Source organism: Actinia tenebrosa, unplaced genomic scaffold (genome assembly GCF_029948245.1).
Source record: "Actinia tenebrosa isolate PJP-AT-01 unplaced genomic scaffold, QUT_ActTen_1.0 PGA_scaffold3__52_contigs__length_22856419, whole genome shotgun sequence".
NCBI classification, from domain to species: Eukaryota; Metazoa; Cnidaria; class Anthozoa; order Actiniaria; family Actiniidae; genus Actinia; species Actinia tenebrosa.
The window spans coordinates 11,943,685-11,964,464 of record NW_028292580.1 but is presented as its reverse complement, the minus strand read 5'-3'; the positions used below and the strand labels follow the sequence as shown (position 1 = coordinate 11,964,464).

Sequence of the window (20,780 nt, the reverse complement as noted above, 5' to 3'; positions counted from 1 at the left end):
AAACGCCAAATAAAATATGTCTGTCTGTCTGTTTGTCTATGTGCCGCCCTATAGGGTATGGTTTTTCAGTTTTTGGGTCTAGGGTAGGGTATCATTTTTTGCCATTTTGTCTGGGATAGGGTATCATTTTTGTCTGGGATAGAGTAAACGATTTGGTCGTTTTTGTCTGGCGAATAGGCTACGCTTTTTGACGGCACAAAAACAATAAAAACGTTAGTAAATATTGATTGCCATCCTGACTAACCGGGTTTAGTCTGGGATAGGGTGTACAATTCTTAGTTTTAGTCTGCGGTAGGGTATATAAAATCAAAATTTTAGGTCTGGAATAGGGTCAGGGTTTTGAAGTCCTGGCGGCACACCCCTACCCAAGTTGGGGTGGTAGTAACCCTCCCCCCCCCCCCCCCCCCCCTCCGTGAAATTGGGTTTTCACATGAGATAATTTTGGCGTATAGTTAACAGTTTATTTTCAGCTAACTTCTCTTGTTGTGTACACCAATATAGATGCCACGTCATTGTGACCATAGCGGAATAGCTATGAAGCAAGGAGACTAACCGGAAATTAGTCTACCTTATAGTGTTCACTACAATGTTTTATTAGAGTGCAAACAACATAACCGTGAAATGTTAGTAATACTAATAGCACAATTTCATGCAAATTCCATTGTTTTCTATTGTTTAATTAGCACTATTTTGTACTATTTAGTAATTAGTGTTTCACGGATTAACTGTTAGCACTCTACTTGATATTATATCTTAGATAAAGCAAAGCCTTTGAGCTAGTTCTTCTCTATGAGTATCTCATCTATTATTCATGGTATTCCTGTCTAGCGGTTGATACACATCCCTATTGTCATCCCTTAGAGGTTCATAGTCATGGTTCTTATTATTTCCTTCTTCACCATCTTCCTTCACATCAGTGCCATCATTTACATTAAGTCCCCTTTCCTTCGTGTCATTTCCCTTCTGTGGTGGGCTGGGTGGTTTTCGTCTCTGATTGGCGGCGTATCTTTTATCCACTACATTTGAACTTCCAGGTACTGATACAGAGCTGGTAACATCGCTACCCGCAACTCCCCTTGAGCCTTCTTGCTGACTATAGCTGTCAAGTTTCTCTGTCCCACCATCATTATCAGTGCTTTGTTCATTAGTATCTTCGAGTTCGTTATATACAGGTGAATCAGGAGGCTCTGCGTACCCGTCATCGTCTGTTGATTCTTCTGGTAACATACTTCCTTGAAAAAATAAGGAATAAAATGCAAAATTATCTTTACTGAGTTCATCAAATAAAACGTGTTGCAGGTTACAATTGCAGCACACGAAATTATTATTCATCTGTGAGTTTGCCCTTTTTTGTGATTTTATCTGCGATCAGTTATTTTTAAAAACATGTTAATTTGCAAGGAATGCAAGGAAGGAAGAATAAAGAGCTTTCAGGAATTCAAGGGATGAAAATAAATCTAAAACTCAACACCTACTTCCAGAAAGCAGAATGACTGTCCTCGTTAACGGTGTCCTCGTTTGTGTTGATGCTTCTTCAGGTACACTACTTTGACTGTCTGTTGGTGGCTGTACTGGTTGGTCCGTTATTTCTGCATAGATTTGTTCCTGCTGCTGTACTTCTTCCTTAGCTTTTGATGACGATCGGTCCCGAACTTTTGTAGCTATAAATACAAACGGGCAATGACTGAACAAGAACCGTATATTACATAAGGTGTGCATGCAGGCTTTCTAATTCATGAACACTACTTGTCATGCAGCTAGTGTATATTTTCATACACGGTTCACCGTGACTTATCTACAACATGGCATTTTCGTGAAGCTCCAAGTTTTAAGCTTGAACAATTTTGGAAATCAAGGGCTGCGTGGCACTGGTGCACTGATTGGGGTATTGCGTACGATTCTTGAATTTAGCATAACATGAGGGTACTAAATTAGTTAGGTCTTGATTTGAAAGGTTTTTCTACGAGTTTTCCTCCTTTTGCAAAACCTAACTACACGCTATATTCCAATTCGATCTGTAAGCTAGCAGTGCCCCGACTTAGATTAGCCCAGAGGTTGTTTCAGCGTTCTATCTGCGAGTTAGCCATGCCCTGACTTAGATTAGCCCAGAGGTTGTTTCAGGGTTCTATCTGCGAGTTAGCCATGCCCTGACTTAGATTAGCCCAGAGGTTGTTTCAGGGTTCTATCTGCGAGTTAGCCATGCCCTGACTTAGGTCAGCCCAGAGGTTGTTTCAGCGTCCTAACTGTTAGTTAGCCATGCCCTGACTTAGGTCAGCCCAGAGGTTGTTTCAGCGTTCTATCTGTGAGTTAGCCATGCCCTGACTTTGCTCAGGCAAGAGGTTGTTTCAGGGTATCGCTTTGAAAATGCAACATTTATTGTAAGTAAACTCTATATGAGCACTGGCTTCCTTACCAATACTTGATATTCGATCCATCAGCCACACATTTTCACCTCTAAATTAAAAAACAACCATTCATGATCCATTAGACAATGTCAATGTTCTACCAATTAAATATTTTTTGAAATGTCGCTGTGCAAGATTAGGTAAGCTGGTTCGGATTTTTTAAACACCAACTTACTAGAGCTAAGTTTACTCGCGCAAATTCCATTCCATTTTCTCTATAGCGCAGAAAAACGTTGCAAGTCATAGAAAGTAGGTCTACTTTTCCTGTAACAAACACGTAAAAGAGGCGCGTAACTATACGTTACACGTATAAAAAAGCTCGTACAACGCGGCAAAATGTTTCTTCATGAGAAAAGGTGCACAATTACCTTTAATTGCCATGTTTAGGTTAGTTTAGTTTACTACCTTTTTCTTTTCCTAATTATGAAAGCAACGATGACAGCCACTATGATCACAAGGATGATGATGATGACAATAGCTGCTACAGTCCCTGATGATGCTCCACTTTGACCACCAGACACATTTGGCTGACATAAATAGTGATATATATAATTAGCTTGAAGATAAGGGTAAAAAATCAAATCAAGACGTATAGACGATTAGATATATTTATATCGGGAGCATTGAGGGGGAGGGAGGCTGGAGGAATTCAGTAAAGTTTCATCCAATTTTTACAAATCCCAAAAGGAAAAATCTATTCTTTTTTTTTTGTTTTTTGTTTTGTTTTTTGAATACACAAAGTTTGCTCCCTCCATCGTGAGACTACTGAAAATTACATTGGCTTGGGAGGGTTTCAATATTTATTTAAATAGCTTACTTCAGCTTGAATAAAGCATTTTCGAATTCATAAAATAGGCCTAGGGCAAACGTCGAACTTTCCATGCACCGAACTCATTAAAAACAATAGATATCAGGTGATAATGAGGCGGCATTCTTTGATGTAATTAAGTTCGGTGCATGGAAAGTTCGACGTTTGCCCTAGTTCTCATTTACTCAATGTCACCCTCATTTCATTGATTCATGAATACCAACAGTCGACATAAAAAACAAAAGGACCATTCCTTTTATCACCCATGCAATGATAACGTAAAGAATGCACAACTTCAACAATAAAAACACTTTCAAATTCCACGGACCTTCTCACAGGAATATTTTAAATAAATTAAATGGTTTCTAACCCTGAGTAGAGCAACAAAATACGATACTGGAGTATTACCTTTTTGGTTGGATCCACAGGACCTTCGAACACGAAACAGAAAAGGATAAATCAGTACCTACAGCTAGTGACAAACATTGTATATGCCTTGTACAAACAGTTACGCAGAATATCGCCCAAGCAGATAAAAAATACATGGGATTTCGATCTAAACAACAATGGTAAGTAATTGTAAGTAAGCATGGCTTTTTGGAGTTTTCAAAAGTGTAGTTGCATTTGAAATTCTGCATATAATTGAATTATTACAATTATTCTATCATGTTAATTCATAACATTTATAGCGAAAACTAGCTGACATTATTAATTTGACATCTTGACTTTTGAGTTAACTTACATGATATTTTTCCAGCAATCTTGAAAAGAACGCAAGATGATTTCGACGCAGAATTACAATTAAGCTGTAATTTTACAACTCGTCCTGGCAACACAGCATTTTTCGTGATCTGTTGGTAAAATTAAATGTTCAAACTCGTGTTCATACGCAACTTTTGTACTTGGTATTGAAAACTGATATCCCCATAAATATTGCATGGCAATGGGGTTTTTAGATGTGCCACTAGCTGCGTTCCTTTCGAAATTAAAATTGACTTAACTTCTACTATTTGAAAAGTTGTTGCAAAATGTATAGATAGTTGCACTTTCATGACGATTGTCAGGTTTGCATCAAATTACAAGGGAAGCTGCAGTTTTGCAAATTGCAGAAAGTGCCCAGTGTCACAGGGAACCAAACTTTTTCAAGGGGGAGGATCTTTGACAACCATAGTTAAGGGGAGTGGAGGCCTAGGTGAGGGGATGGTGAGGTTTTCTTCTCTATATCCTCCGTCTCCCTGGTCCGATATCAGTTACAGACCCATGGGTTTCAACAGGCACATTTATGTGGAAACAACTTTACTGTTTTTTATTTAACGTATGCCTCTCTGGATAGAGGGAGCGGGTACATAGATAAATATGCAGCTCAACATTGGAAAAATGAGTTCAAATTGCTTTGGAGTAATCCAAAACGCAACTTAAGCAGTAATAGTTAATGTCCGGTTTACCTTAAGCTCGTAATCCCAGTGAGGTTCATTGTCGTTTCGTGGAAGTCGTAGTAGTTGAAAAACATCAGAGTTCTCGTTTAAACCCAATGTGGACCAAGAACTATCACAATTCAAGTATCTTGATGATGCGATGTCAATCTTACAGGAATACGAGGGTAGACTCACTATAAATTGTGGTTGCTGCCGTAGTGTTTTCCACACTTGAATGGGAAAACTATCATGCTCGGATCGGAACTTGTACGTGCACCCTAAAATGAAAGTGTAACACAAATCTGTAATGTTTAACTATCACCCTTTCAGAATGGAGCGTGGTGGGGCCAACAATATTGGACATTCTGAAAGAAGCCTTAGTCAAACTCCCCATCCCTGGAGTCTATGGAACTTAAACCCACATCCCATCTTTGAATCATTAAAAATAGAAACAATTTAAAATTTCTATCCTTGGAATGAGTTGCTCTCAAGTGGCTTTCTCTTTTTAGAGGCTATGGCCATGACAATTTCCTTACCCGTGAGGGGGGCGGGGGATACGCCAAACAAAGTCCCTGCGCGGGTGGCATTCCTTAATCTCTAAAATCCAAATTCCCAGGAATAGCCAAGAAAAAGCCTCTTCCTCCCTACCCTTAAGGGTTCGATAAGAACCAACATGGGTGCCTCCGGGTACATATATACACTGTATTTCATTTATAGTTATTTTTATCATTCATGCAAAGATATAACTAATGAACTTCATAGAAGATTTCGATTTCTTTAAGGAACATCAAACTTTTGCCATACTTGATTTCGATTATTTAGACATTCATAAAGAAACTAAAAAAAAAAAAACAGCGTCGAGCGAGGCTGTTCGAAATCATTTGAAAATAATCAATTAAACCATCCAAGCCCTAAGTAATATCATTGCATTGTTCGACACTATACATTATATAATTATAAAACAAACTAAAATATGGAAAAGAGCGATATATAAATATCATATGAGCGTAATAGCACAAAAGAACAAATCAATTTTAAAAACAACACAACACTTTTAAATTCGACTTGTTACAAAGCCATCTTCAGTTAAGTGAAGCTAATTACAAGTTACAAGGTTATATATACACCTACTTGCAAGAACGTTGACATACGATATTAGAACATTAGTGATTTAGTGAGAAAGGAATACATTAAAAGACAAAAGAAAAAGTTTCATCTTCAGTAATCTTCTTTTGTTTCTTAATATAATTCCTATCCCACTAAATCACTAATGTTCTATTTTCGTATGACAACGTTCTCGCAAGTCGGTGTAGGCGTTTTCAAAAGTATAAAATTACAACGGTTCGAAAATTATTAAAACAAAAGATAAGCGTAAAATAAGCAGTAACCAATATAAAATTACATATGAATAGTAGTGTTGAAATGTTTGACCTGAGTATTAAGCTCAGGTTTACAACTATCGATGAAAAGAGCTTCTTTTATTTTCAACTGATAACCAGTGACAGCAGAATCTATTATCTTAAAACATTCAATTGAAACAGATTCCTTACAATTGGGAGAAGAAGCTAAATGTTTGAATACATGTGATGACTTATCCTTGTAAATTGTAATTAGCTTCACTTAACTGAAGATGGCTTTGTGACAAGTCGAAACATGTCCTTCAAATTTAAAAGTGTTGTGTTGTTTTTAAAATTGATAAATATCATAACTTTCATCATAATAACAAACCTGCGTGCGTTCTGAATTCAGTGTTTTTCTGGCAATTCCAGGATCCAGCGTCAAAACCAAAAGTACTCGCATCGTAAGGACAATAACATTCACATTTCCTTGCAATAATAAATGCTCTCATGTGAAATCTTTGACAATCTGACTGAGAAGACGTTCGGTCACACATCGATGACGGAATTATAAATTTATCACCTTTATAGAAAGCTAGAGTTCGTGTGATGTTAAAAGTCCTTTCTTCGCAGTGAATAGAAGCAAATACAGTCAACAAGAGAATACAAAGAAGGAACGCCATGTCTAACATTGAGTCGACAAGCAAATATTTTTGATGAGCCTTACTTGGTGATGACTTCAGTCATTAGGAAATGACGAGATTAACTTCAGGTTACTGACGTATTGCACGGACACTGTACGTCATGTTGCAACTGAATGACTTCTAATAGAAACACCGACGCAGCTCACACTAGTTTTTAGCTAGTTATATCTTTCTAATAGAGTACCCAAGTGTGACGTCACGAAAAACAAAATTTTGCTTTTGACAATTTTCGATCCTCAATTTCGATAGAATGTCAAGAAAGACGTTAACAAGCCAAATTTTAAGAGTATCGGTTAAAAAGCAACGGAGATATGGCCGTTTGGATATATAATTTCCCCATACAAATCATCGTATTTTCGCCCTGGTTCATTAGGCAAAAATACAGAGATTTTTATGGGGGAATTATATTATTCAAATGGCCGTATCTCTGTTGCTATCCAACCAATTCTCCTGAAATTTGGCGTGTTAGCGTATTTCTTGATTTCCTATGATATAGTGAAAATAATATTTTGTGACGTCACAAAATCACTCGGTAATCTATTTGTCATCAAATAAACTGCCCAATCACAATCCCTTGTTAGAATTTTGGTAAGATAGAGTGGTGCCGTTTTCGTATGAGTGGGAAATAATATGGAAATTTCGTAGTGTTACCGTAGCAGTAACTACGCGTTATGTTTGGTTGAAATTGCTAAAGGATAATAAAAAACCAGTCAATGTCACGGCATGTCGTACCGTGTTCGTGCTGTAAAGTCGTCAGTATCTTGTTTTCCACTTTTCCACTCATAGGAAAAACTATCGAAAAAAGTCATGAGAAATCGAAATCATAGCAATAAAGTTCAACTTTATTTTATTTATCACAAATGAATACCTCAGAGCGGTCTCATCTTCGTATCCTGACTTTGACAGCCATTTCGAATATAGGCTAGTTTAATTTCGCTATCATTGCAATGTACCTTCTCGGCTGTGACGACTTGTCAAAATATTCCGGTTTCTAGTACTTCACGCTTGAAAAGGGTCATGCTATCACTAGAATTTGTCAATCATTTAGTTTATTCATGCAAGGGATAAGTGAAACTACCTTTGACGAACTTTGATGAGCACACCTAACTTATTGTCTTTATATCTTTCGGTTCTCTGGTCAATTATTGAAGTGTTAGCTAGAAATGTCACGAATATCGAAAACCTAGAAAATATAAGGAATTTTTCAGGCATTTGTAATATATGTACTCACACAACTTGAAACTAGAGCTTTGACGATCTTATAATTGCTAAATTTTGACTTTTTGACCACCCAATGTCCGTAATACTTTTTCATTTGTCGTAATGTGTTATATCATAACTTTCCCATTAATTTACATACATTTTTTCCAGCTTGCGTATATTACTTTTTTGTCCTGTGCTGTAGATATGATGAATAGATTTATTCAGAAAACATTGCGGCCATAGGCTGAATTGCGTTTATGATACATAAGAATATAATAAATAGAATACAAATAATTTGAAATTACATATATAAGGCTACTGATGACTTTAAATGCCGGCAGTATAAAAAAGGAATTTAAAATTATAAAAATGATATATGTACTTTAAAATCGATGCTTGCTAAATTATATTGCGTATGATTTGCATGCGTTAACATTTATAAAGCTTAACTTGCAGTATATCGTATAGTATATCGTCAGTGGACGGCCTCGTTGGTGACGCTGGAAGTTTTCTATTCTTGTTTATGGATGCACAAAGGGGCGTCACTCTACTCCTCTCACCACCCCCGTTGCATAGTCTACTGTTCATGCGCATGCTTTCAATTTCTTTTCCTGCTCTGTATCATCCTCATTAGACGGCGCTGTTGGTAACTTCTCCGTACCTTGTTTACACATGCATAGACCTCTTTAGCATAAGGGGTTAATGTTTTGCCATTTCAGACCACGTGTCATTCCTTAGAGTATCGTCTTTTTCTACTTTCCTATACCCATAATACTCTGCAGTTTTTTGGGGGTACCACGCACAAAAAGCGCACGCGGTTCAGACAATGTTGAAAATACCTCGTTTGAAGTAAATACCTCGTTTAAGTAAATTTTAAATATTTTTTCGTATAATACATTTTCTGTAACACCAAACTTCTTGATATTCTGAACGTGCAAAATTAACTCGGAATAAACTGATAATCAGTATTGTACAGATAAGCTAGAGCAGGCATTGTATATATTCAGTTGAAGTACGTTCAATTTGGGACATTTTTTTGATTGGTTTCCCCCAAGGTCCAAAGCATTATGGGCTATGGGAAAGTAGAGAATTTCGGTTTAAAGGTTGCGCATCAAATAAAGAATTTTATTCTCTAGAAAAATGACACGTGGTCTGAAATGGAACTAAAACATTGCCTCCAAGGTAAAGAGGTCTATTATAGGAGTCGCATTACTCTCCTCACTACTACTTTTAGAAGAAGTTTGCTGCTCATGCTGTTTCTTATCCTGCTCCTTATCATCATCATTAGACCGCGCTGTTGGTGGCTTTGGAGGTCCCTTCCTTGTTTTCACATGCATAGACAACAGCAGCATCACTGCTCTCCTCACCACCTCCATTAGAAGAATTTCGCTGTTCATTTTGATCCTGTTCTTTTTCAATGTTGGTTGTCTTCTTCTCTGTATTCCTGGTATCTGTAACCTGTTCCTCAGAGCCTTCAAACTCAACATAATCAGGAAATTGCCTCGGTTCCAAGTACCCCTCATCATCTGTGAGGGGTTCCTCTTGTGCCATCGAAATCTGAGAGGTGCGTATAAGCGATGCATAATGTTCTTCTGGCAAAGCATAAATTGGTTGAGGAAGAGGGTCTTTAAAAGCATAGTTGTTGATTCCTGTGTGGGAGGGTTATAAAAGAATGTCAGAGATTCATACAAAACATTAGAAGAGGTTTTAAGGCACTAAGCCATGTTATGAGAGGTGAGTTAAAAATAATGTTAAAGATCCATACAAAACCTTACGAGAGATTCAATGAGGCACTGAGGCATGTTTGTAGGGCAGGAACAATGCAATGAAAACAGATTTCATTTCTGAATGAGGGCACTATATCTTTGTTTTCCTACAACAACTGCCGTGAAACCTCCCCATGATGCTTTTATGATGAACATATACACCCCGCCATTTAATACAAAGCATCTTGAGATATCTTTGGGGCACTGAAATGGCACTACGTTATACGGATGCGATGAAACAAAATCTATGTGAAGTTACAAAGCTCATAAAAATTGTTGTCTCAAAATCAGAGGCCAATGTGCAACAACAAAGATATTATTGAAACAAGGAATCTTTACCAGTCGTTCTAATCAACACATCTGTTTTTGTCACTGTTTGTCTTGGTGTTTGTGTTTGTGTTAGATGGTCAGGTATTTCTGTATAGACCTCTTCGTCTGTTTTTTCAGCTACCGCTGAAGTTGATGAAGTCGAGGGCGCCCTTTTTACTGTATTGAGGACAAAAGAAAGTATTACATAGATTACATAGGAAAAAAATATATATATATATATAGTAGAAAAAATGGATAACAGACAATATGACAAATGAAGCAATAAAAGAATGTGAGAGTAACAACGCTAAAAGTAGCTTAAAAGGACAACGAGAGTAAAACTTATCGTTAAACCAATATTTTGGAAGAAAGAAACTAAACACTCCACTTACCAATGCTCAACATTTTGTCCATTAACAATACATTTTCACCTCTAGAATGACAATGAATGTTATTTATTTATTATTAGCTATTAACCATAATTTATTTATAATAATCAGAAAATAAATATCTCATATAGAATATAATAAAAATTTTAAAATATTAAAAAAATAAAACAACCAAAACAACAACAACAAAAATAACAATAACAACAACGACGAAAACTAAACAAACAAAAACAAACAAATAAACATAAAACAACAGCAAAATAACGAAGAAACAAAAGCCAAACAATGTTAACTAACCTTTTTTCCTTCCACAAAACGAATCCAATAACTGCAGCTAGTATGACGACAAGGATTACGATGATGACAACAGCTGCTATCGTTCCCGGTGATGATGATGATGATCCACTTTGATGACCGTGGTGCGTCTGGTTTCTGGGACCTGAGGACTACAACATACAGGTATACCAAAATTTTTCAAAATTAATGTATATTTAAAAATTTGTGAGAAAATAAACAGTTTCTAAAAGGCAAAGGGATAAAAAATTCGTTTCAAGTGGCTGGTAAGGCACACCTAGCATCATTTTCTCTAAAGTAATACATGCAATTATGCATTTGAAAAACGTGCATCGTTGACATGGAATGTTTCAGTACTGCAGATATAGTTAACAAGTGCCAGTCAGGAATGATAAACTGATAGTTTACCTTAGTTAAATTGCTTCCAGGGTTTGGAGTTGAGGGAGAGCGCCGTAAGACAACGGGACCTGATTAAGAAACAAAAAATAAAAACATAATATATATTGATATTACAAATGATAACCGATTAAACTTATATCGACAATCATGAAACGAAAATCCAAAACAAGTCTTTGAGAGTAAATTAATGGATATGTGTGTGTGTGTGTGTGTGTGTGTGTGTGTGTGTGTGTGTGTGCAAATAAATATGTCATGGATCAATTAGCGCTTTTATTTATTTGTCGTCGTCGTTAGTCGCCATTTTTTGGTCCTGTTAGTTGCTGATGTTGCTTTTATTGTATTCATGTCCCGGCGTGACTAATCGAACGCTTGGTAATCGAACTCCAATCGTTTGATCAGTTAGGATTGGTGGTAATCGATCAAAATATCGAACGTTCAATAATAGAACGATTCTTCAATCGACCCACGCTAAAGCGAAACGTACCGAACTTAATCGAACTTTTATTATCGAACACAGAAAAACGTCCTAGTTTGGTTATGTCCGATTGCAACAATCGAACGATTAACATTACATTGAGTTCAATTTCATTTTTGTTCGGTTTATTTTGTTGAACTTGCTGTTGTTGTTGTTATTGTTGTTTGTATTTGAGTAAGATATCACCTCATTTAATTTCTCCTGCGATCTTAAATAAAACACAAGACGATTGTGAAGGGGTTGTACAGTAGCACTGAAGACGGACAACCCTTCCAGCCAGGGAGCTTTTTGATATCTATGAAACGTAAAAAGAAACCTAAAATGAAGAAGAAGTCGAGATAACAAAGCTCAAAAACTCAGAATTCAATAAACGACGAAACGACTTTGTTTATAGAGGATGTTTATACCTTAAGCTCGTAATCCCAGTGAGGTTCATTATCGTTTCGTGGAAGTCGTAGTAGTTGAAAAACATCAGAGTTCTCGTTCAAACCCAATGTGGACCAAGAACCATCACAATTCAAGTATCTTGATGATGCGATGTCAATCTTACAAGAATCCGAGGGTAGACTCACTATAAACTGTGGTTGCTGCCGTAGTGTTTCCCACACTTGAATGGGAAAACTATCATGCTCGGATCGGAACTTGTACGTGCACCCTAAAATGAAGAACACAAGTATTTATTGTGAGGATGGGTGGGTATGGGGGTTGATGCGCAAAATCAGCCAAATCAAAATCCCTTTGCAGGTGAATCCAAATGGTCCAGTTTCGAATTCTTTGTCGTACAGGGTTAACCTTGATTTGGTATGGAATTATTTTGAATATTCACGTGTTCTAGTGAAGGCCAGTAGAACTTTAAAATGTTTGTGTCGTTAAAGTCGTGCATTCTTTACTTTACTATTTGGTAATTTTGTATATTCTGACGTTGAAACAAGACTAACCCTTTTATAAACGAGTCTGTGATCAGTGAACACAGCCATGAATCAACACGCTTCAAGGTACATTCATATACGTACATTGTATTTTAATTCAAAGTCAACATTATGTTATGCAAATATCACTAATCTACTTCTTACAAGCTTTTTTAGCTGCATCAATTAACTTTTTACTCTTCCCAATAAAATGTTTATAATTTAGATATTTACATAAACTAGCGTTGCCTGATGGAAATCGTTCGAAAAAAGTCTTTTGCCACCATCAACAGCTTAAGCAATTTCATGGTTTTGGTTTGCTGTTAGATACTATTTCTAAAAACGAGTAACAAACCTGCTTGCATTCGGAATGCAATATTTTCCCTACAACTCCAGGACCCAGCATCAAAGCCAAAAGTACTAGCATCGTAAGGACAATAACATTCACATTTGCTTGCAATTGTAAATGCTCTTATGTGAAATCTTTGACAATCTGACTGAGAAGACGTTCGGTCACACATCGATGACGGAATTATAAATTGATCACCTTTATAGAAAGCTATAGTTCGTGTGATATTAAAATTCCTTTCTTCGCAGTAAATTATAGAGGAAAATAAAGAGAACGCAATAATAAGACTATAGGACATCATGTCTAGGATTGAGCATAGTCGACGAGCATCTCATAACGAAATGGACGAGGTTAACTTTTTGATTGTAATATTCAAGTGACGTCGAATTTTTCATCAGATAACTTACCCAATCACACTCCCTGGCTACGTCTATGGTATAAAGATAGAGCGGTTTTCGCATAAGTGGGAAACAATACGGCAAATTCTTAAGTGCACTGTATCCATACCATATCTTACCGTATCCGTGACCGTATGTGTTGCGATTGGAAGAATTAGAAGAAAATGGAAAAAATATTTCAGAAGGTTTTCAAAAACACGTTTTCTCGTAATCTTATTTTTTGGTGCTGGAACAGGATGTTCCTATATCCAAGTACACGCACTTCGCCAGTCTTCACTTCATGGCTGGGGCCTTCTGAACAATATTATATGCCGTCGACGTAATTAGTATCTTTATCCTTATTAGATATTATTAGTCCATCATTGGTCAACAAAGTCAAACACATCAAAATCACAATAAATAACCAAACTTTTTATTCTCACTATACTAATGCCAAAATTATTATAGCATTATATTCTATAGCAAATGATTTGCTGTGGATTTAAAATACATTAAGAGGGGTAGTCCGTAAATGTCACCTGAGGAGTGCAGAATGCGAAAAATCGAAATCGTTCAAATTTTGTCAGAATATAGGCCTTAGTGAACTAAAACTGTTGTGTAAGTTTTTCTTCGATCGGTTAAATATTTTAGGAGAACCGCGCCGAAATCCATTTTTCAGGATCACTTCCGGTTTCTGCACGCGATTTCACCCCATTCCAAAAAGCCCTAAAAATCACAAAATTCCTTTGAATTTCTACAACAAACGATATGATTTCGTAATTTTGGGATACTAAACCTCATTTAGGTGGATTTATCAATCACTTTGCATAAAACAAAAATATTTTATCGATTTTTACATTATTTTCAATATTTTGAGCAATTTTTCTTACCCTACATTGCAAGGTCAATATCTCTAATGGTACATCGATTTACACAAATTAACTATTATAGGGGCCACTAGCAATGCTTTATCTTGATTTTTATCAAATAAAATTTTGGGGCACTCGAAAATTCGAATTATGGCAAGACGAAACGTAACCCCTATTTACGCATAAAATAATGACAAACTTAACTCGCTAGCGGTCACGCTTTATGCCGAAGGAAAATTAATTGGTCCATTAAACCGCTTATTAATACACAAAAAACTCAATGGAGTAAAAGATACAACCTTTATTGACATTCTGATAAATTTTTAAAAGATTTGCTGAGATATTTTCTATCGTTTTAAGACAAGCATGCTCAGTATCATTGTCGTGTGACTCGATACTAAAGGTTCGATCCTATGATTTTCGGTAATTTTCGGCATAGAATGGCTTTATAAAACTTCAATCACAATTTAACAACCTAACTAATAAAGTATGAACACTTTGTACCTTATCATACTTGATTTGTAGAGAATCAACACGTTGAAGACAGCATTACGATCCGAATAATATCTCAACAATCTGAACAGTCAAACTCTTTGCAGGATGACGTGACTACCACAGGCAACCCATCACGGCTACGGCTAGAATTCGATTTATTTAATCGTTTCATTTCTGTTTTTACTTTCCTTTTTATACACTATTCTCGTCATTTTGTTAGGACTGTATTGGTTTTCCACGGTAAGCAGAGGTACTTCGCGTCCATTTTTTCCTTGCTCGTAGTGTAATAATAAACAAAAATGTAATAAGTTACCATGTAACAAAGCCTTTTGCAATCATTGTTAGTTTTGTGAATGTTCTAGCTATACGTATGTTGATCGCGCCCAGGGAAGTCTTGACGGAATATTATTTAATCTTTACATAAGTGCAAAGAGGTATTAATCGATGGGCACTTTAAAATCAACCTTTCGACCTAAGGACGAACCTCATGACATAAAAGGTGAGTAAAAACCAGTGGTTCTACTTCAGTTCTTAGTTGCAATCTTATTATAAAGTTACTAATTCATTTTATGTACGCAGTTATGCACTAGAAACGGTTCCATTTGTGCGAGATTATATAAATGGCTGTATGTGGTTACTCCTGCCATGTTAATGGCTCCTGTGGCTCTAGTCTTTGCAACCCTGCGGATCTCGAGTGTGTACCTCTTCAAGACTGTCACAAAAATATCAGAGGACATCTCAGGGCTCTGGATATAAGAGACTCAGCCTTGAAAACTGAGTCAGATCTTCTTTTAGCCCGAGCTGGTAAGATTTCGTTTGACTGAAGTCCTATGAAAAGACATTACTACGTTAAAGCCGTTATCTACGTTAAAGCCGTAATCTACATCTACATTTATTTAAGACCATTAAAGGGGGGTACCCATCACAGATAGTCTGTATCATATGTGTGTACTATGTGTTGATGAATAACTAACTGAAATTTCCTTTTTATATCCCCCAGGCTTATTTGATACCGACGAAGGTCAATTGAGGTTAACCGTGTGTCCTAGACATCGTGAAAAGTACGGGACTAGGTGGCGCTGTAACAAGAGGACCTGCTCTATCCCCGCTCATTTGGCATTTCATAAGTCTAGCAATCCCAAAGGAGACAGAGCTATAACGTCCTTACAGTCTAAGATCTTATATGACTTTTCTAACTTTTTGGTACCTGTCGGCTCGCGTGAGTATACCTCTTCTATGCCTCTTTATGGGCAGATCTAGGATTTTAAAGGGAATGGGGGGGGGGGGGGGGGGGGGGACTTACTATACTATCACAGGGCAACTCGCGCCAATTCCACAGGAAACCTAAAACAGGCGGGTAAAAGTGAAAAACTATAATGTTTCAAATTGTTTGATTACAGTTGTTTTTACACCAAATAAGAGTTAAAGTATTCTTTCTTTCTTATCAAAGCAATATGTAAACGATGTCGGGAGCACATATCATGTAGGCTGGAATCCTCACGGTCTTCTCATGATCTAGACGATCTACAGACACATGATGTCACGCCACAAATCTCTGAGCCAGTCCAAATATCTACTGATTCCAGAACTTTGGATGAGCACGAGGTTAGCTTAAAAGTCGAATACTTTTTTCCAGCGATAAATCCGATCGCTTAACTAACAAATAGCTGCATTTTTCTATTCAGGATGTAGGTGTAAAAAGTGCTGAGAGCTTGAGCAGCGACTCACTAACAGGGGCCATGGAGCAGCTGACTATTATGGACGACCCCAGTGTCATTCTTTCTGAGAGTGGCAGTACAGGTAGTACTGTTTCATCTGATGGTTACAAAGGTCGTAATCTAGCCTGTTCACGAAAGAAGCTCAACGAGTTTTTGAGTGCTTGTGGGAGATCAGATCAAACAGTTGGTCAACCGAAGAAGGCATGGCATGACATGAGCATGCGTACTAAAAAGAGTCATGTCTCCAAAGCAGCAAGTGCGATTGTGTCAGCGCTTGAGGTAATCACGCCAGGTGATGCTGGGAGCCTTTGGAATGCTGTTCAGTCCTCCCACATAGTAGAGGAGACTCTTGGGGTCCAATCTCCCATCGACATTAAATATCTAGAGGCATTGGCTGAGACTTACCGAAATGCCGCTGGCTGGGATACAAGAAGGCAGGTACTGGCAATAATGGCAGACTTGGTGCCACTGACTGAAATTCAAAAGTTCATACCAGGACTCACTGAATATCGCTTCAAAGTTGCCCGGCTACACATCTTGAAACATGGGCGTGGCGTTGCTGTTCCAATCAGTAGAACACCTAGAGTTCGAATAGATGATTTGCGACTTGATCATTTCCTTGAATTTATAACCAGCCCACACGTAATACAAGACTTGCCGTTTGGCCAGCGGTATTTGCGCCTATCTAATGGAAGCCTGCTGGAAACACCAAATGTAATAAGGTCAATGATTCCGGCAAGAATCTGTGCACAATATCGTCAGTACTGTGAAGAAAGTGGAATAAAACCATTCAGCGAAACAACTATGAGACGGCTGCTTACAGTATGTACTGCGACAGTACGCAAGTCTTTGCAGGGATTAGATTATATATCTGCTGATGGTGCTAAAGCTTTCGATGATTTGATTGACGTGGTCTCAACGCTAGAAAACAATGGACGCGATCATTCTTGGGTTTGTCATTGTGAGAAGGCCTTGAAAGAGGGAAAGCAATACATCAAGACTGACTACAAGGTAAATAACAGAAGTTGAAAGTCATCGTAACAGTCCTGACTATTCCGCAGCCCCTAAAGCCAAAAATGAACATAAAGGGATGTTTAGCCAGTGAAACAAAATTATAACATTTATTTGTACATTTGTATGCATTCTTTCGCAGGTTCACGTTATCGAGACTAGTAGCATAGCAGACCACTGTCTGTCACATGCTCTAAGTGATCCTAAGGATACTCAGCTTGGCACCACGTGCAAACATCAACATGACCATCAGTGTTCATCTTGTGAAGAACTCAACTCAGTTCTTGACGAGATTGAGACAGCAATAACTGACTCTGCTAACAGCCTAACACCTGAGCAGTATGATGACATCACCTACACTTTCAGACAAGCAGTTGCAGCTATCAAATCTTGGAAAGCGCATCAACTTCGCTCCATCCAGCAAGATAAAGCGCGGATTGAGTTGTTGAGTAAACTGGAGCCAGATGAAGTCTTTATCACACAAGACTGGGCCATGAAATTCCTCCCGCAGAAATACCGAGAAACCCAAGCAGACTGGTTTGGGAAGCGGGGAATTTCATGGCACATCTCTGTGATAATGCATAGGTCATCAGCAGGCGCGCTGCTACACCAGACACTAGTGCACGTTATGGAAAAGTGCTCACAAGATAGTGATGCAGTGATTCCCATCATGGAGCATACCCTACGATGTCTTAAGTCAGAAAACAATGAGCTAACAAAAGCGTATTATCGACAGGATAATGCAGGCTGCTATCATAGCGCTGCAATGTTGTCTGCTTGTCATCTGATGAAAAAGGCAACTGCAATAAAGGTATCATGATATATGAGTAATGTAAGGGATGGTTAAAGAACCCCAAATTCATTAAAAAATAGATACTCGCTGACAAATATATATAATATACAATATATAATATAAATATATCTTGATCTAAAATGTTACTACTTATATCTTTTTCTCGTACTTACACCATTTTATCTTTATTTTCTATAAGGTGGAACGTGTCGACTTTAGCGACCCTCAGGGCGGCAAAGGCCCATGCGACCGCAAAGCCGCGACCATCAAGGCTCATATACGGCGTTACATTAATGAAGGCCATGACGTGCAAACTGCGACTGACCTATGCAATGCTATCTTGTCTCGTGGTGGAGTCCGAGGTGTTCGTGTAGCTCTTATTGATAGCAATTTTTTGCCAATACCAGCAGCTAAAATAGTTGGAATAAGCACCCTCAACAATTTCCATTTCAAGGCAAAAGGACTAACCTGCTGGAAGGCTTACAAAATAGGAGAAGGAAAGATGATTACCTGGTCAAACTTGCAAGGTCAGTAGTGGGATCATATTCAACCGTGTATAAATATCTAAAAAAAATTGGGACTAGTATTCTGTCAACCGTTAATTTTAGTTTACAGATCTTACATGAATCGATAATGAATGTCAGTCAGTCAGTCAGTCAGTCAGTCAGTCAGTCAGTCAGTCAGTCAGTCAGTCAGTCAGTCAGTCAGTCAGTCAGCCAATCAGTCGCTCCAGTCATTAAACCAGTCAGTCGATGAGTCAGTCAATCAATATCAATTAGTCAATCACCCAGCCGATCCGAATCAACCAAATATGATTAAACGATCAACCTCTTATCAATTAATTCACTCACATCCGTATTTATGTATGTGTATTTGTATTTTTTCTCTATATTAAGTTCCAAAGACCCTGAAAATAGAGACCTTTGACAGTTCATTTAGTGAGGGTGCATTCATCGAGATCAACTCAAAACAAAAAACCAAGAAGTCGTGCAAAGTGGCAGAAAAAGAAGATGAAGAAAGCGAAGACGATTGTACAGAAAACAAGCTGTTCACCTGTCCGATCGAGGGGTGCATAAAAGTGTTTCAACGGTACTCGTCGCTTGACAACCATTTACAATACGGTAAATGTGAGCTAAAAGAAGAGAAGGCCAGCTTATTTGATAAGGCTAAAATCATGTATCATGATAAGCTTCTTCATGGCCAAGGTCCTCAACCAGAATTGAGACCAAATACAAGTGATGTCATGCCCACCGAAAAAGAAATGCACAAACGAGGCTGGGCACTGAAAACGTCCAAGAATTCCGCACGTTTCACAAAGAAACAACGACAGTATCTAGATGAAATGTTTTTTAGAGGCCAAGAAACTGGGCACAAAATGAATCCCTCAACTGTCGCGCGAGATATACGATACGCTAAGAATTTTGATGGTTCGCGTCAATTTAAAGTGGACGAATTCCTCTCACCAAGCCAAGTGCAGTCCTATTTTTCTCGCAAAGCTGCCAAGCTTAAAAAAAACAACAGTTGAAGAGCGGGTGGCCATGGAGAATGATGATAAGGTTGAGGAAGAAGAGGGGAACAGTGATGGCGATGAAGAGGATACGGCAGCTGCTGAAGATGAAGCTGCATACTCACGAGCTCGCAGTACGATACTGGAAGAATGCAACCTACAGCACCCTATTTTGTTTGAATCAATGAACCTTTGTCAGTTATTTGCAAGTAGCAAAATGTCTAAGTTGTCCATCTCCTTACTTCAGCTGATCTGCGAAGAACTGGAGTTAGACACTTCAGAAATATCAGCACGACGCAAGGCACCCTACATAAAGATCATCAGTGATGTTTAAAAAAAATGCAGCTGTGTTTCGTAGTAATATCGTTGCAGACGTAAGCCATGTTCACATGTTTTCGTGTTGACTGCGACCTCCCTTTTAGCTTTGGATACATTAAAAAACGTTTTATCTGAAATAGCCCAAGAATGTGGGCAATATAATTAAACGAAATCATATTTTATCATATCATCGTATCGCAAAACGTCCTTCTTTCGTTTTGCCATAGTCAGCGAGAGATTCGTATAACGCCAAAATGTCACGCTCCCACCTCAACTCCCCCCACCCCACTCCCTCCCTCTTGGATCCACCTCATTGTGGGAGACCAGAAAAAGCGACTTAGTAGTGCCATTATTAACAAATAAATGTGTTTTGTTTAAATTTGCTACGCTCCATGTTAAAAATAGTTCAGTTCGCTTCTGTCATTTATACCTGTATATCATATTTTTAGAGCAGTCAAAATGTTACCTTTGCGGAATAAATTCAAATTCGAATAAAATTTGAAAAATCCCTTCAAAACACAAGATGAATACTTTACTCCTAAAAAGTTGTATAGAATCCATTGTAAAAAGAAAACCATCCAAATTATCGTCCAACCCATTGGTACGAGTTTATATCTCACTAAGTAATGACGGGTTGCCTGTGGTAGTCACGCCATCCTGCAAAGAGTTTGACTGTTCAGATTGTTGAGATATTATTCGGATCGTAATGCTGTCTTCAACGTGTTGATTCTCTACAAATCAAGTATGATAAGGTACAAAGTGTTCATACTTTATTAGTTAGGTTGTTAAATTGTGATTGAAGTTTTATAAAGCCATTCTATGCCGAAAATTACCGAAAATCATAGGATCGAACCTTTAGTATCGAGTCACACGACAATGATACTGAGCATGCTTGTCTTAAAACGATAGAAAATATCTCAGCAAATCTTTT

General features: G+C 37.7%; 2 protein-coding genes, 1 long non-coding RNA gene and 1 pseudogene across 3 annotated transcripts in view; 2 read left to right on the top strand and 2 right to left on the bottom strand.

The window, feature by feature from the left end:
- Window positions 1-20,780, top strand: part of LOC148908649 (uncharacterized) — a 32,895-nt gene that overhangs the window by 8,171 nt on the left and 3,944 nt on the right. The window contains exons 2-3 of the long non-coding RNA XR_016120648.1: window positions 3,642-3,782; window positions 10,671-10,795. This is a non-coding gene — a long non-coding RNA (uncharacterized LOC148908649). The remainder of the gene's footprint in view (window positions 1-3,641; window positions 3,783-10,670; window positions 10,796-20,780) is intronic.
- LOC116287404 (uncharacterized) lies at window positions 448-6,909 on the bottom strand. Its single transcript, XM_031694080.2, has 8 exons — window positions 6,357-6,909; window positions 4,659-4,906; window positions 3,956-4,064; window positions 3,622-3,644; window positions 2,811-2,932; window positions 2,414-2,454; window positions 1,476-1,661; window positions 448-1,232 (listed from the first exon to the last, which is right to left on the bottom strand). The coding sequence occupies exons 1-8, from the start codon at window positions 6,655-6,657 to the stop codon at window positions 799-801; spliced, it is 1,464 nt and encodes a 487-aa protein (XP_031549940.2). The 5' UTR covers window positions 6,658-6,909; the 3' UTR covers window positions 448-798.
- On the bottom strand, window positions 8,208-10,767 carry LOC116287407 (uncharacterized). Its single transcript, XM_031694083.2, has 4 exons — window positions 10,634-10,767; window positions 10,340-10,380; window positions 9,978-10,124; window positions 8,208-9,521 (listed from the first exon to the last, which is right to left on the bottom strand). The coding sequence occupies exons 2-4, from the start codon at window positions 10,359-10,361 to the stop codon at window positions 9,157-9,159; spliced, it is 534 nt and encodes a 177-aa protein (XP_031549943.1). The 5' UTR covers window positions 10,362-10,380; window positions 10,634-10,767; the 3' UTR covers window positions 8,208-9,156.
- LOC148908650 (uncharacterized) lies at window positions 15,123-20,019 on the top strand (annotated as a pseudogene).